The 16,937-nt window shown below is 45.5% G+C and overlaps 1 protein-coding gene across 1 annotated transcript in view; it reads right to left on the bottom strand.

Annotated features, from left to right (window-relative positions):
* Positions 1–16,937, bottom strand: part of LOC125709337 (zinc finger homeobox protein 4-like) — an 18,567-nt gene extending 1,630 nt beyond the window's left edge. The window contains exons 1-7 of the mRNA XM_048977658.1: positions 16,778–16,937; positions 12,999–13,115; positions 7,887–8,020; positions 6,979–7,179; positions 6,421–6,541; positions 820–6,066; positions 1–453 (exon numbers count right to left, since the gene is read on the bottom strand). The exon at positions 1–453 is cut by the window's left edge and continues 1,630 nt beyond it. Coding sequence (XP_048833615.1) covers positions 1–453; positions 820–6,066; positions 6,421–6,541; positions 6,979–7,179; positions 7,887–8,020; positions 12,999–13,115; positions 16,778–16,937 — 6,433 coding nt within the window. The remainder of the gene's footprint in view (positions 454–819; positions 6,067–6,420; positions 6,542–6,978; positions 7,180–7,886; positions 8,021–12,998; positions 13,116–16,777) is intronic.

Here is a 16,937-nt window from a genome sequence, read left to right as displayed (position 1 = left end):
CTCCGCCGGGAAGCTGGGGCGAGAAGCAGGACGCGAACCCAGGGATGAAGTAAGGCAGGAACTGTCCCCCCAAGAAGGCGCTGGGGTCGCCAGCGACGGCGTTTTGAAGCATCTGGAGCTGTGCGGGGTCCAACAGAGCCTCACTACCCCCTTTTCCTTTCGCCGAAAGCAGCATGGAGGCCTGCTCGCTTTTCTTCACGGCGGGAGTCTCGGGTTGGGACGTCTCAGCATCTCTATCCTTGACCTTCTTGGACTTCTCTGGCTTCTTCTCTTTCTCTGGTTCTTTGCTGTGCTGCTCAGCCTGATGGTTTGCCGAAGGAACGGGAGGAGGAGGAGGAGGTGGAGGAGGGGTCGGCAGCAGACTCTTGGTTGGGGCACTGCTGAGAGACATGGCGGGAGACGGGGTGGCTGGCGTAGGGAACCCAAGCATGCCAGCACCAGGAGACGCTAAAGCTGAAATACAGTGGTACAAATAATATTGAGATATGTACCTTCATAAAAGCTATCACACACTTGCTATGTGCATTTTAGTGAGATCATATACCTTTTCCTTTGTTATGGATCAAAACTGTCACATGTGCTTTAGAAAACATCACCAGTGTCATGATGGGAACAACATAAAACAGAGAAAATCCACATAAATAATAAATTCCATGCTTTCCAGTTGTTTTCAAAGATGCATGCATTATACGTCCACTCAATTATGTTCCCATGCTTCATTGTGAGACCTGCAAGGTGTGTAATGGGCAACAGTAATGTGTATAGCAAGTTAATTAATCGTTCTACTTTATTTTGTTTTTTTTTGTCATGCTAACTCACCCGGTGTGTTAGGTGGAAAAACGGGAAGGGATGAAGGACCATTTACACCAGGAAGTAGTACGGGCGGGAGGCCAGGGATTCCTGGGTAACCAGTTGGCAGGCTAAGGCCATGAAGTGCATTGTTTTCAACCACGGCCTGCTGCTGGGCCGGCAAACTAAGAACATCTGTTGCCTTCTTCATACGGTCAATTTCTTGTTGTGCCATCAACTGGCGAACAGTGGTAGGAGCAAGGTAATCTTTTTCTCTGTCCACCTGGCTGCCCAGTGTTTCTTGCACCTTTGCAATGTGCTGTTTAGAGAAAATATGATCTCTGATAGACAGTCTGGCAGTATACTTCACTGCACACAGGGTACACTCAGTCCGTGGCCCTTCCGGCGAGCCCTGGCTTATCATGAATGGTTTCCCAATGTTTATTTTGAATTTCTTCTCTTTTGCCCGGGCATTCTGGAACCAAACCTGCACAACCCGCTTTGGGAGTCCTATTTCATTTCCCAGCATCTCACACTCCTGCATTGTTGGTGTACGGTAGTCACCAAAGCATGCTTTAAGCACCTTCAGCTGCAGGTTGCTCATCTGGGTCCTAAAGCGTTTATGACCAGGCCTCTCCCCACCACCTTTTCCAGATTTGAAGGGGTTACTGCCACTAAAAGGGCTGGGCGAGCTTGGATCTGCCAAGCTTGAGGTCTCGCTTTGATCTGCATTGTCATCTTGGTTGTCGTCTCGCATGCTGAAATATTGTTCGCCGTCTTTACCAGTGTAACTCAAAGACTGGCTGACTAAGTTAAATGGAAAATGTTCTTCACAGGCTTCAGAGTTTGGCGCGGGATTCATTTTCAGTTCTCCTAGCTTGTCACCTGCACTGCCACTTACACTCTCAACTTCGTTATTCCCCTCATCGCCAGTCGTTGCATCACTTATAGCTGTGTTAATTGATGAGGTCTCATCAAAATCTGTCTTTGTTACATCAAAGGAAACCTCAGCAGAATTCATATTAAGCCCTTCAATTTCATCACTGCTTTCTGCTTTTAAGGATGAAGGGTTTAAGAAATTTTTTATCAGTGATTCAGAAGGTTTTACTGGTGTAGAAGATGCAGTGGGCACCTCATACTCACTTGTTTCTGACTTGGTAGGCAGTTGTGGATATTCAAAGAAACTGTATTTGTTTGGGCTTTCACGTCCATCCTCTTGAGTCATCACAGGGCTCGGAGGCAAACTAAATCCTGCCTGTTTCGCCTCATGCCAGTGCCTGGAGCGAATGTGACTATCCAGAGCTGACTTAGCCTTGAAAAGTGCCCTGCAGAAAGGGCATTTTTTATGTGACTGGGCAGGTCCAATAGCACGAAATTGTCCTTTCCTTTCTCTCGCACGGGTATTCTGAAACCAAACCTGCACCACTCGCTTCTTCAAGCCCACTTCATGAGCAATGTGGTCTAACATTTTTCGAGTCGGGTTAGAATCGAGCAGGTACTTCTCGTACAGGATCTCAAGTTGCTCTGGCGTGATCGTCGTCCTCAAGCGTTTGTCCCTGTGCTGGTCTTCACCACTATTTCCTCCATCTTTCTCATTAGCACTGTTTTCTTCTTTTTCATCAAATTTGCGCTTCAGAGAAGTGGTACCAGAAACTAGGGGGTTGGGTAGCGTTGAACTGCTCTGTGTTGGCATCTGAGAGAGTGCTCCTGAGAGCAACTGCCCAGTCATAAGGGGATTGTTCGGATCAAAGATCATGTAGGGCATGTCCAGGGGTCTTTCTAGGAACTGTGAGTGGAGGAACTGATTTTGGGCTGCTAGAAAATGCATGTGCTGGTGCTCTTGCCAGAGATCAACAGTGGGGAAGGCAATTTTGCACTGGTCACACTGGTACTGCAACATCTGAGGAGGTAGGCTGTTTGACAAAGAGGAGAGGGCAATAGACAAAGGGCTGGATGGGATGGTAGCTGACTGAGGCTGAGAGTGTGGCCTAACCATTTGGAGCTGGGGACTTTTGTGTTGTGGTTGAGGAGTTGATGCCTTAGATGGTCTTGAGTCTGATATGGATTTCATCATTTGGGAGGAAACAGCCTCTGCTTGCTTTGGTCTTTCACTGGTTAATTCCGGTTTAGGTGAGGTTTTCCCCATGTCAGGTCGAGGTGAAGGCATTAAAGGAGAACTTGATCCAGAACTTGTAGCTGTTCCAAATGGGACTTTGGATAAATCTGGGTACCCAAAATTTTTATGACTACATTGGTCAAAAGAATCTATATATTCCTCAGCCTGGTTCTCATCAATCCCATCATCATCTTCATCTTTGTAACACAGTTTTTTCTGGTGAGTAATGAGATCAAAAATGCGGGGGAAAACAACACTGCATTTCTTACACTGGTACTGCATGTTACTGGTCCTAATGTAGCGCTCATTGGTAAGTTCCTTTTTGTCGCCATCCTTTGCATCTGCCTGATTCTCATAACTTTTACGAGCCTTCTGGCGTGCATTCTGAAACCACACGACAATCACTCGAGTTGGCAGGTTGAGCACTGTAGAGAGCTGCTCTATCTCGTCATCCTTAGGGTAAGCATTGGTATCAAAAAAGTCTTGAAGGACCCTTAACTGGTAGTCCGTGAATCGAGTCCTAGATGACCTCTTATTCATGTTGCCATCAGTTTTGTAGTACTCCGGTATACCAAACTGGGATTCTATCCTAATGTCTTCCAAAGTTGTGATGGGAGGAATGCTAAAGTTGTAAGGAGAATCTTTGCAGCGCTGCCTCTCTTTAAAAAGGGTGTTCCGGAACCAGTGCTTAATAACTTTTTGCGGGAGGCCCGACTTGTCAGCCATTTCTTGAATCTGCTCTTCAGTGGGGGAGTTGTTGATATCAAAGTTGGCACGAAGGATCTTCAGCTGATCATCTGTGATCCGGGTGCGAGGGCGCTTAAACTGTGACTGTCGGAGGAAGTTTGGATCCAAACCCAGCTGTTGTTGACAGAGCTGCGTAAGATCTGATGAAAGGGAGTCCATCGTGGGCAGCTGGAGAGCAAGTTGAGGAGGGAGGCCAGGGTGCTGTACTGACTGCATCATGAGTGGTGGGAAGAGAGGCAGGTCCAAGGATACAGGTAGTTGGACCTGGGGAGGAGCAGTAGATGGAGGTGGAGGTGGTGGTGGGGGTGGAGGTGGCGGTGGTGCTGGAGGCTGCGTGGTCTGCAAAGGGGCAGTGTTGGGTGTTGGAGTCTTTCCAATAGAGGTGGCAGTTGGTTGCGATGGTGATGGTTGTGGTGGAGGCGGAGGCGGGGGAGGGGGTGGAGGTGGTGGAGGAGTCTCCGGAGATGTTGGGTTTATGGGATACAGTTTGTCATATGCCTCTCTGTACTGCTGGGCAAACTTTTCCAACTCTCCATAGGGAAAGAACTGTCCGTGAACATGCTCCTGGTGACTCTTGAGAATGAGCATGTTGGAGAAGAATTTTCCACACATCCCGCACTCAAGCTTATCATGGGCCTCCTCCTCACTGGTTCGGTTCTTCTTCTGGTTTTTCTGCCTGTTTTCATTGTATTGAATGACCAGCTCAAAGCCAAAGTTCTCCAATAAAGCTTTAGCAGCATTGCCTCTTGCACCTGAGACGATACGAGGCGGTGGGAATAGGGGCTCTGAAAGCTTTTGTTTTTTGGAATCTTTGCTGTCCTTTGAGCTTTCCCCATCCCTTGAAGTCTCCTGTTTAGATTTGTTTTCTGCTTTCTCCAGGATATCCTCCGATTCCCTGGACATCTGAAGCTCAGCGACTGACACACTGTTCTGCTCGGTTTTGCCCTTGCTTGCCTGCTGTGGTATTTTCTGCTGCTGCATCTGAGAAGCCTGCTGTTGTTGGGATAGCTGAAGGTGCTGCTGGCCCAGCTGGTGCTGCTGCTGCATCTGCTGTTTCAGGTCCTCGAGAAAGGATCCCGTCATGCCAGGCATCCCGAAGGCTGCGGAATGCAGTGCCAGCTCGGGACTGAGGCTGAACTCCGTGCCGGGGATATAGAACGGGAAGAGGAACTGGGGCTGCTGGAATTGCAGCAGAGCCTCGGGGGTCATTGGAAAGTGAGGAAAGAAGGCTGGATTCAGGAACTGCGGCTGAAAGAAAGCAGCCTGCTGCTGGAACTCATGCTGCAGCTGCATCTGAAGCTGTGCTGGTGACTGGGCCGATGGCTGGGTGGGCTGGACAGGAATATGATCGGTAGCATGCTTTTTGTTGATTTCTTTGGCTTCTACACTATTTTCTTTGTTAGCTGACACTGTTAAGCCTGCGGAGTCTATGCTTCCTTGACTAACAGGACTATTAGAGGACGTCACTCCACTGTTTCCACTCACTACAGTGCTGCTGGTTTCCATTTTGGCAGTTCTGGCTTTTGTCTGGTGGAGCACGGATCGCATGTGGATCTCCAGCGTTGAACTTTGGCTGTAAGCAACATTACAAATATTACATTTATATGGTTTGTTATCAATATTGTTGTTGGTCTCCTGGGGAACCGGACTCGACGCCTCCTGCAGAACTTTCTTCAGCTTGTGTAAGTGTGAGACTGAATTATAATGGACTAACAGGATGTTCTTCTGGGTGAAGGACTCCTTACACACCGTGCACTTATACGGACGGGAAGGGTCTAAAAACTTCTCCATAGTGAAATTGGGCCCTTTTCGGAATGGCAAAGTCCGCTTTGGCTCTGAGCCCAACTCATCCAGCAACGAGCTGCTGTCACTGCCCGTTGGGCTGGCTTTCCCTTCCGGGTCTAGCTCATCGTCTTTATCCATGTCCTGTGAAAACATCTGAGCATCCTCGAGTGGCCGGGCGTCATTCTCCGAACACAGGTCCCCGTTGACGGGAAGGGTGCTGCAGAGCTGCTGCACTTCTGCTTCACTCAGCTCCGGGTGCCCTGTCTCCAGGTGCTTCCTGAGGGCCAGAAACGTCCGGAAGCTGCGCTGGCACAGGCTGCACATGGTGGCAGCCCGGATGGCGTGGTACTGGGAATGGATCTGAAGCTTCTGCATGGTCTTGAAAGCCAGGCTGCAGTGGTTGCAGCGGAACTTGTAGACATGGCGATCAGACACGGAGAGCGGCTGGCGCTTCTGAAGCTCGGTCAGGTGCTCCTGCAGCGGGTCTGCACTCTTTGGGTCCTGGCTGCCACTCTTCTTCCAGTCAGGCGCCTCGGAGGCTTCCTTTGGAGGCTTCAGTTCCTCGTTTGAAAGCTCCTGTTCACCCTTAACCAGCGAGGCACTATTCTTCTCATCGCTGGAACTGTCACCTGAAAGGGAGTGAAGCAGGCTACCTTATACACTCGAAATAACCCTCTATCACATTCATGTTACCATGAAGATTTCAACCCTGCACTGGATAAGGGCTGAAAGACAGACAGATGGATAATTTCCACAATATCCAAATTAATCTGTGGAAAATGCCCATTAGATAGATCATTGATGAGAATCTTAGTGAACTGTTACTGCTAAAAGAAATCTGTAATTCCAATAAAAAAGATTAGTCAATAATAATAAACTTTTTTTCCCCGGCTTTTTTTTTATCTTGTCAAAGGTAAGCTTGCCTCAACTGTTCGAAAGATTAGACAGAAAGCGGTCTAAAGATGCAAGCGGTATATTCTTACTCTGAGACTTTCCCGAGCCCTCCGGTAAAGCAGTGGAAGGGTCCACAAGAGATGGGACTTTATCTTGTGTGGATGTAGGTAACAGCATGTTGTTAGGCATCATAACATCTGGTCCCGAAACCTGGAACAAAAAATGGCAAAAACCATGATTAAATATGAATGCTGTAACACTAAAAACCTTTACAGAATTTTTGCCAATTCTTAAATTTTTCTCACTTTCTATGCACACAAACATACAATTACAACATGCTATATGTGACTGGGCAAACATTTAATGCTGTTTAAAATATACAAGTAAAAATTCTTCTTGAAAGTTCAAAAGTTTATTTTTAAGAGTGGTGCTGGCTTTCCCAATAGAGGAAAACTTTCATGTTCATGACTAAATCCCTGGGGGGGGGGGGGGGGTGGCTGTGAATGCCGGGGAAACATTTAACACAGACAGCCTTTGTCCAAGTTGGCCACAGTACTCTGGACCTCAGCAAGGGTGGCAGCCATGACCAATTTTACTTTTTTTTTTTTAACTACGGTTTCTGAAAAGTAAAAGCAAGTTGTCCATACGGTCATGAGCAGCTTCTCCACGCAGTCTGGAGCCACGCTGTGGAGGTGAGTAAGGTGAAGCTGAAGGTGGATCTTGTTGCTGAGCAGGTCTTGGCAGAGGGGGCAGCAGATGACAGGCTGCATGGAATGCTGGGAAATAATGTGCATCTGGATGCGATTTCCATCTCTACTACTGTAATTACAGTATGGGCACTGCTGAACCTGGTTTAAGAAACAAAACAGAACTTGTTAAACCAAAGGAAAGATAAACATGTAAGTGTTTACAACTCCGAAAACCGTCCGAGAGAGAGACTTAGGCAAAGTAGCATATATATTTTCTTACTCTTTTAATTGAATATATTTCACTTAACAAATATGACCCCGCGAAATGTAAATAAAGAGAAAGCTGATTTAATCTAATTCGCCTAAGTGTTCACTTCGTGCAATTTTATTGGTCAAACGTGATTGGCTGGAAATTCTAATCAGAAGATTACAAATGACAAAGGTGTGTCCCCTTTTCAGTCTCGGCTTGACCCTCATTAGAAGGAGTACTTTTAGATTGCTGCTTCTCACCACCTCTCTTAATGTAATCCATTTCAGAAATTACTAAGACCCGCATCACTCAAAGTCCTACAAGACCAGCTAATACTTCATAATTTAATTTAAAATCACATAAGATATGGAGAGATGCTGAGGGTGGAAGTGAACTCAGGTATTTTGCTGAAGTGGGCGGGGCTGCTCTGAAACCCCTATCCTTTGTGGGTCTCCAGTTAACCCCTTGCCTCCCATTTTACTCATTCAACAGAGATATTTGTCAAAAGCGCCCCAGAAGTCACTGGGGTTAAGGGCCTCGCCCAAAGGCCCAATGGCCCCGGGGGCCAAAGCCAACACAAGCTTCTGCAGCCCATCATGGGATTCACAAGTTTTACCTGCTCACTGCTCGCCGTCTTGTCCTCTGCCGACTTTGGCCTCTTTGCCGCGGCGTCATTCTCCTTTTCTTGCGACAGAGACCTCTTTCCTACTGCAGCCGTACCTGCAGTCTCTTTATCCAGCGCATTAATCCCTGCGAGGAAAAGAGGAGAAATTTAAACAGTCTGCAAAACTGTCACCCAAAGAAGATTCAGGAAGGATTCTCTTCACATTTATATATCAAAAGCTATTAATTAACTATTAATTAAGATGTGTATAAAAGAACAACAACTAGGGGGTAAAATAAAAAGGAGGGAAATCTCAAAACCGTAAGGTAATTAAAAATCTCCACAATTTACTGATGACTAATCTGACTGAAGTTGATCGAAGTCATAGTTATCTATTAGTTATCCCAGGCAGGTAACTGTATGTTGCATTTAAAGATGAATCAATTGCAATCTCCGACTAGAGGTTTTCGAGTGAAGTCCTAAGTATATCACTTTAAATGTCAGTCTTTGCGATATATATAAAAGCTATTTCATAATATAACGTTATAAAATTTTATAAAACGGAATTATGTGGATAATATTTAACTAAAATTAAACTTCTTTTCAAATGTTGAAAAATCTCCCAAGTTAGGGAGGCTGGAGTCAGTCGGTGGGCAGAAGACGCCCTGGAGTGGGACGCCAGTCCAGGGTTAATTTATGGTGCTGAAGGTATGCATGACTGTACGTATATGTAGAGGGGGAAGAGATCCACTCCCCTGGACACCGGGGAACACACACAGCAGGGGTAGAAATCAAACCCTGTGGTGTCAGGCGACTGTGCTACCCAATGAATCATCCCATCACCCACATTCAAACTGCCTCATAATGATGGATACTGAAATACGTCATGTCTCGACTACAATTAAAAACGATTACGTAAACTTTATCCAAAAAGTTTATTTATACAGTTTGGTAGTCTACTATGAAATTTATTCATAAAAATGCTTGCCCTTTACCTTGAAAAAAATCAAACGGGCTTGCGGAATTGCATATGCATTACGCGATCTCCCCAAGACTAACACTGAATATTTCGGTAATATGACTACAGTTCATTTGGAGACACGGGTGCCCCACTGCCGTAGGACCTTTTGGCAAGTATTATCCCAAATATCCATGCCCTGCGCTGGGAGACAGCAGTCTTACCATCCTTACAGATGAGCTCAGCTCTGGAAACCAGCCCCCCAGCTGTATTTAGCGACGGTGCAGCAAGTGATAAATTTTTCATGACCCTCATGCTTTAGAGAGAGGCTGCACATCCACCTGCCGAGCTTATGTGGTATATCCAATCCCGAAGCCGACGAAACCCGTTATTCCGATTGGCTCATCACCGGCGAGATTCCCATTTTACCCGGGTAAGACTGGCACCACGGAGGAAGCACAGAATTGTAAAGCAATTGAAATACCTCTTGTCCACGTTATTCTGTTCTTCACTCTGGAAACTGACCATTATTTAGTCTATGCTCATATATCTCGATTTTGTTATATGGGGTATTTTTTTTAAGTCTGAAATATTAGCCTGTCTAGGATTGTGACACAAGGGTGAGTGTGTGTTGGGGGTGGGGGGCGCAAAATATAAAACTCACACATCTCAGACAAGGGCATGATACAAATTTCCAAAAGCATCTCAGAATTTTCTTCAGCCTCTAATGGGAGATAGCCCTTTCCCCTGGCTTTGATGTGCTAGCAGCATTGTCTCTGGGGGGGGGGGGGGGGGTTGGGGCGTCACATACACTTGATGACAAACAGAAAACCTAATTTTCCTGGTGCACCAGTCTCATCGCCGGCCCACATCACCCCCTCCCACGCTGCTATTTATTATAAGTATTTCTAATTTTAACTTTCAATCTTCACCACCTTCCAGTCAATTTGCAACAAAATTATTTCCCGGCTGAGGAGGCGATTGCTGGACAAGCAGGCGCAAATGCATTTCGCAATACAATGAAGCCGAGAGCTGCTTGCCACTCTATTGAATGTACAGTCTAACGGCTGAGCAGATTGTACACCGTGTGTGCGTGACGATTCATCTTTATGATTTATTTGCTAAGGAAACAAGCTGCTTTTATGCATATTCATAGCACAGAGGGAGAAAAACAACTATATATAATATATCACACATGCACCTTTGGAAATGAAGGCAGTGATAGGCACGTGTAAATCACATTTCCAAAATCACACAAAAGGTTTACAGCCGGCAATCTGCGTAGCCTTTTGAATATCATTTGTTTGGGCAAATAGCTTCGGACGTCAGTGACAGAACGGAGGTGCTTTCTGGCCCATTTTAAGGCGTTATTTTTCCTGTGCGGTGAAAGCGTTTGACCTGTGTTCAGTCCTCCTCCCACCGCTACTGAACTGGGACAAAGGAACAGGCACGTTATGGAGCACTGGACCTACTGGTTATTGTTCCCCAGATCACGCTTAAGTCACCCCTTCACATTCAATGACACCGTCTCTTTCTTCTTTGTCCCGAGACGCAGGGCGCGCTGCGCCAAAGCAATAGATAAAATAATTGCACCATCGTCTGTCTTCAGATGACATACGCCCCAAAGAGGCGGGGCCTTGGCTGATTGGATTAATCAAAAGGTGATTTATGACGTCCGTGCTGTTTGCATTGTAGAAATGAGGCTAGCGGTGCCACCACCCGTCTTTATATACAGCTGTCAAATCCTCGCTCATTTTTCATCTGACGGTCTTACGTTGAAGAACAATCTTACTTTATGTGTTTCTTACATTATTGTCGTGTCACTTTCTCCCGGAAAATATCCCATTGTGTGCTTTTAAACATCCATTAACATAGTTTGGTTTTCTTTTCTTTCCTTTTTTATTTTACCAACACGAATAAAATAAAATTTTGCACTTTATTTTGTCTAAAACAATACTTGGAGTAGAAATAGATGTAAATATTCTATAAATAAACTAAGTTGTAGGAAATATAAGCACTCCATAGTCTAAAATAAATATCATCATAACTAATTTGTAGCCATCATTTATGGAGGCCATCTTGGTGGCATTAGGTCCACTTTACCAGATGCCAGGTACAGAGCAAAAATAATCCATTGCTCTGAAAGACAACCTGCATTTCTGTTGGATTTATATGGACGCTTGGATTAGGCATTACTGTGTCCTACAGCAGTTTAGCACCATGTGAATTCAACATTCTGAACCCTAAACTCCAAAAAACCCTGAGCCACAGACCAGTATATGACAAATGAGTCAGAATGTACATTCTTCAACCTCAAAGTGCATTTATTGGCCGGGGGCTTCCACCTATATTCTATATAAGTATTAAAAAGATATAAATGTTATTTGAGACGGAATTTATGCAAATGTAACTCCTCATCCAGTTAATTTATGGGTATGTTTGAATGAAGAGCTGTAAATTTGAAATATTAAATATTTGATCTAGTTTGCAAGCAAAACATTTCATTTCATTTCTATGTATTATTTAAATTGTAATAGACATTAAAAAAGAAAATTAGTTTTATGAACAATGGCTTATTTCCTTAGTAATTTCTGTCAGGCCCCCCAATAATTTTCTTAGTTGTTATGACAGATAATTTTCATTTTTGTTTGTGTTTACTGTGTTATTAAAACGCTTCCCTAAGCTACCGTGCTGACATGCTACATCCCTGCAAAGCATAAAGTAATCTGCAGTTTATCCAGATTACTACATTTGCATGGGAAATACATTTGGATTAGAATTAATCTGAAGTGACACTAGATTAAAATGACAATGTAAATGAGGTAAGAGAGCCCTGATTTTTCGAAGAAAACACCCCTCATTCTAAAGACAGACTCCCTCACAGATGAACCAAGCGTCACTAAAACTTCGTGCGGCATAATCTTGCCTTCCTGGCTGACTGAGTTCTTCCCTCCGTGACCCTCAAGGAGTTGAAACAAATCCTACATGACAAGGCAGCATCTGCGTGTCATACTCAACAATTTATGACATCCTTTACAACCACAGATCTGAGACTCGAACAAAACGCTAAGCTCCAACAACACCCTTCGACACGTATTCATCGTAACGAAAAAACGCTGCGTTTTGTAAAAAAGGAAGAAGAAGGAGAAAAAAACCCAAAACGTGTAAAATCAGGAATTTTCTAGCATATTTTTCTGGTATATCTAAGAAGAAGATATAAATAAAAAAACAGCGTTTGACTGTGAGTTGGATTTGTACCCTCCGCCTCAGTGTTAATGGCGCTTTATATTTCGGGGGCGCAAACACGCTGACAGCCTGGCATTGCAGATATGGTTAAAAGACAGATGACTAGCTAAGCTAATAGGTTCCAACCTGCTTCAGCAATTCTTCTGCTTCATTGATCCCCACATCATGTAGCCAGGTACAGGCCGCAGTAAAAAGAACCAATGTAATATTCATTTTGACCATGGATTTCCATCTCATACATAAAAGCTTGTACAGATTCCTACTTGCCAAATCAAATACAACAGGGCCTGAAGTATCTGTACCAGATGCTAGCTGAAGGCTCGCTTCCAGGCTGCACGCGGGCCTGCTGTTAGTGAAATGGTGCTTCAGTTAGCGTCTACAAATATATGCAGATCATCAGCCTTATGGCTTTGGGAAGAATGTTCTGTAATAGAATAGCTGCCTTAGGTCTTTTAGATAAATGATGCAATGGAGCCTGCACAACAACAGGCTTTTAAAAGGGTACGAGGGCTGCCGTTATAAAAATAATAATATAAACCTAGACGAGCGGTCGCTAATTCTGCATGTACGCAGGAACGTCGAGGGGAATCTCAAGTACAGCAAGGATTAAAGGAAAAGGAGCTTAAAAAAACCGCAGGCGCACAAAAGTGTTTTTTTGAATTAAAAAAAATAAATGGTGCGGGTCATTCCGCAACGTTCTCTGAATTATCCACATCCACGCCGTCAGATGGTCATGATTAGGACACGGTCAATGGGAGGATACCAGTGCAGATTTGCATGCAAAACACACAGGCAGCCATTACCAACCAGAATGGGCAGACAGTTTAAGATGAAAGAGTGCAGAAGACGGAGTGGGGGGGGGGGGTGCACGGGGGGTGGGGGGGGTGCAGAAAATTAAAGGCCAGGTTCTACGCTCTTACTGGGTTCTTTTTCGGCCTTCTTGCCTTCCTTGCCGTCTCTTTCACTGACGTCTCTGTCGTCGGCCGTGGCCTGAGCGACGGACCTAGGGGGCGCCTCTGAGTCCTCGACCGGCTCCTCTGCAAACGCAGCAACAAGAGACGTGGTCAAGAGACGGCCGGCTCCACCCCCACCAGACCACGCCTGCTCATTCCGTCGGACCTGACTAGGCCAGGGACCGACCACCGGTTTTAACGCTTGGGATGAAAAACGATATTTGCTTCTTCAACTAATCCAGAGCAGTAAATTTAAAAAAAAAAAAAAACAGCCACCCTCCTAACACTGAGGTCGGGGGTACTTATATGGGGACTGACTGTGAGCTCTCTCTCAGCACCAGAATGGCACACACATCCTTGGAATGTTAGCACCAGACAGATTACACGGCGATCTTTGTGCCGGCTAACCCCGCGTTTAATAATTCTGTGTATTTTAGCTAGCGGATTAATCTGTTTATGCTGTTAGCTGCTAGGCCACGGCAGCGCAGCGCTAATCCCTGAAAGCCCCACTGTTCTCTTTCATCCTGAGATCATTTGTCTCTCACTGCGCTGATGTCACGTTTTAATGAATTTTCAGCGGTCTGAGCAACAGCAGATAACCAGCTCCCGCCGGAAAACACACGCCACTTCCATCGCGGTGGAAAATAAAAAAAAATAAACTAAAAATGATATTTTTTTCCTCCAGACCTGCAAGGAAATGAAATGGAGGGGGGGGGGGGGGTGTTCCCAAGCAGTGTGCTCATCAGTTTTCCAGAGCCTTAATAACCATATAAATTGACCACGAGGTGGCAAAAAGGTCAAAGGCACATTTGCATACAATCACTCAAGTCATTGTTTGGTAAGCATGGGGCCAGATTCTCAGAACCTTATATAATTAACCCTTTCAAATTCCACGAGCAGCCCTCACGCAGACATTTTAAGTGCAATGCATTAAGTAGAAATTATATACAGCATGAAATTTTCATGGCAGATGCTGGGAGTGATTGAAAGGAGAAATTGTGCTGCACTCAAGTCATGATGTTTTATTAATAATATTCTGACAACAGGATGAAATATCCCCCTGTCACTCCTAGCAGCTGTATGCAGGGTAAGGGGAAAAAAAAAGGTATTTTCGGCCCTTTTGCGACAGCGGTATACTTGCAATTCACTCTGTGACAAAAGGTAGTGCACGTGTGTCCACGTGCATGTACGTGTGTGCGTGCACGCACGTGGGGACGCCCTTGAAGACGCACGAACAGGACAGTGGTATTCGCGTTTGTTGTCGTTCACATAAAGACGTGCGAGATTTGCAAATCAAACCCCTTGTTTCTGGAAAAAAACATCGGAGGCATCACACCCACCCCCAAGGTCAGGATTGCAATACAAAAAAAAAGCCACATTTCATTGTCCCCTCTCATGTCGTTCCAGAATCTTCCTCGAATCTCAATTAAAATAAATTGTTTTGAATAATGGATGGATGGACGGAGGAGGGGTAGATTTTCGGCTTGGTTCTACTGTAATAGTTAATGAGAGGAGATAAGGAGCACCATCCCAATGGGCAGTGAAAGGAAGGGGCGGGGGTTTGCAATTCTGCAACTGACGGATCAGATTGGATGCGACAGGAGCCAATCAGCTCACCGATGATGCCTGTCTGTCATGTCAGAATTGAGGGCAAAGGGCAGCTCATAGCAGAGTCCCCCCTCCTCACCGCCCTTACAGCTTCACATTTGTCTATTTCTCTCCTTCCCTGCCCATCTCTGAGGACTTGGCCAGAGCAAAATTTACAGTCCCATTCCCCATGGCTGAAATGAAGTGCCAATGTAAGGCCCCTGAGTTCCCATCTTGGTGGGGGGGGGGGACATTTTTAAGGCTATCGCAGACTGTGTTAATAAAACACAACACGTCTGTCCATAGAAGAAAGGCGAATTATGAAGGTAGTAAAATACGCAGCTATCATCTGGGTCTCCTCAGGCATTCTCTGGGGTGATCTGCTGCTTCTCCTGGTATGTGATTCAAGAGTGAGAGAAATTCCCAGACGTGCTTTCCTATACATCACCGGGGTGTCTGCCCTCAGCCTGACCCTGGCCGTGGTTCGAGCGATCCGAACGCGAAGGTGAGAGGGTGTTGGCACTGGGGAGGGACACCAACCTGTCAGCTTAATCGCAAATAGCAGTACGGGCTGTGTGTGCGTGTCTGGGGAGGAGGGCGGAGCTTCCTTTTACTGGCCTCCATAAAAACCGCAAACAAATAACCCCTGGAGGTCAAACTGTCTCCCTTATGTGATTTTCTCAACCTGGTGGGACTCCCTTTGATGTGAGATGGTCATAACGTGAAAGCAGACTGGCGAAAGTATGGGGGCTTTATTACCCAATACCTCCCCCCCTTGTCGATGGACAAGTTTTAATCACATGCAAAGTCCAAAATGCACTGTCTGGGAAAAAAAAGTGCAAAAAGAAAATCAAACACAGGAAAAAACAAACACCTACAAGTTGTTATGACCAAAAGAGCAAATTATATATGCCAGCCAGTAACTTTTAAAGAGCAAACTTACACTTTAGCAACTGGCTAATGACGAAGCTCACATAATTAATTTTATATATATCCCCTATGGGAACAATATCATACCAGACTGGTCATTATCTGCACAGTAAAAAACTAACCAATTGCATATTACACTGGAAACAAATTAGCTGAGTAATAGACAAAAGTATAGGGACGTGTCGAGTGAGCTGAAGCTCCCATCACTAAGACAGCACTGTTTTATCACCGGCGAAGCGCAATTCTCCGTCATTTATCTGTGTTTTTTGGGATACAGAGTTATCAACACTCTTAATGGAGGGTTTATACAAATAGAGAGATACAATCAATACTCAGTGTAAGAACCTCGGGTACTGTCGTTGGCCGGCACCATTACAGGGCGTTGACGAAGTTTTAATATCGAGGATTACATCAGAGCTTCTAGCTGGTGTCACGAGTGCCCTCGTGCTTAGGTGTGAAACAGCCGCTCTTTCCGGCTTCCAGGGTCCTCGAGTTTCTCCGGCGACAGGGGCCAGCTGCCCACCCAATGCGAACGTCCTCCCCGCCGCTGTTTTTCATTTCGCCGACCGGTCTGAAAGAATCTTTGAAACCTTATCCCGCGCTCCACTTAGTTAAGGACCAGTAGTAATACTTTCGAGGTAATAACCTTTACCGACTTGTTGAGTCGTCATGCAAGCCCCCCCCACCCTTTCCCTTTCTTTTTTTTCCTTCCAAATTTCAGCGTATTTAACAAGCATTTAGATCTTAACAGATGCCGTTAATGTACCATGTCTAAAATACTAAACATCATCCCGCCGACGCCGGGCCTGTTTCGCACAGCTTAGCCTAGGAGTGGAGACGACACGGAACCGGCGACACGACCGGGAACCGCCCGACGATTTCTCTGTGGGCGACACGACCCTCCACTTTCTGTGAGGATTTCTAGCTTATCATTAACCCATATTATGCTGCTCAGTATCTGGGTATTATTCCTGAAAATGTTTTCGGGAACCTGAGGATAAACAAGCTCAAAGAATATCACAACTGTTTAATCCACATAACAAAATATGAATGAACGCATTCAGATGTTCCTCCTTGAGGCACCACAGGGGTATGACAAGTAGATGTCACTGAGAGGTGGCATGAATGATATGTGCCCTTCAAGCCTAATGGGCATCAACAGAGGCGCCTATTAAACAGGATGGTCCTCAGGCTCCCCCCCAGGCAGCTGTGAACCGCCTGGGCATCACCTTCGAAGAGATGCTGGCGTCTTAATCCGTGCACTTCCGTTACAGCCAGAATGCCCTCAATGTCTTGAATAGACAGGTCTGATTTTGCATCAATGGTGAGGAGTACTTGAGCTTGGGTTTCAAAGGCAACAAACTTGACTCTAAGGAGACGAGCAGTCAT

The sequence above is a fragment of the Brienomyrus brachyistius genome, chromosome 15, assembly GCF_023856365.1.
Source record: "Brienomyrus brachyistius isolate T26 chromosome 15, BBRACH_0.4, whole genome shotgun sequence".
Lineage (NCBI taxonomy): Eukaryota > Metazoa > Chordata > Actinopteri > Osteoglossiformes > Mormyridae > Brienomyrus > Brienomyrus brachyistius.
This window is presented reverse-complemented; position numbering and strand designations above follow the sequence as displayed.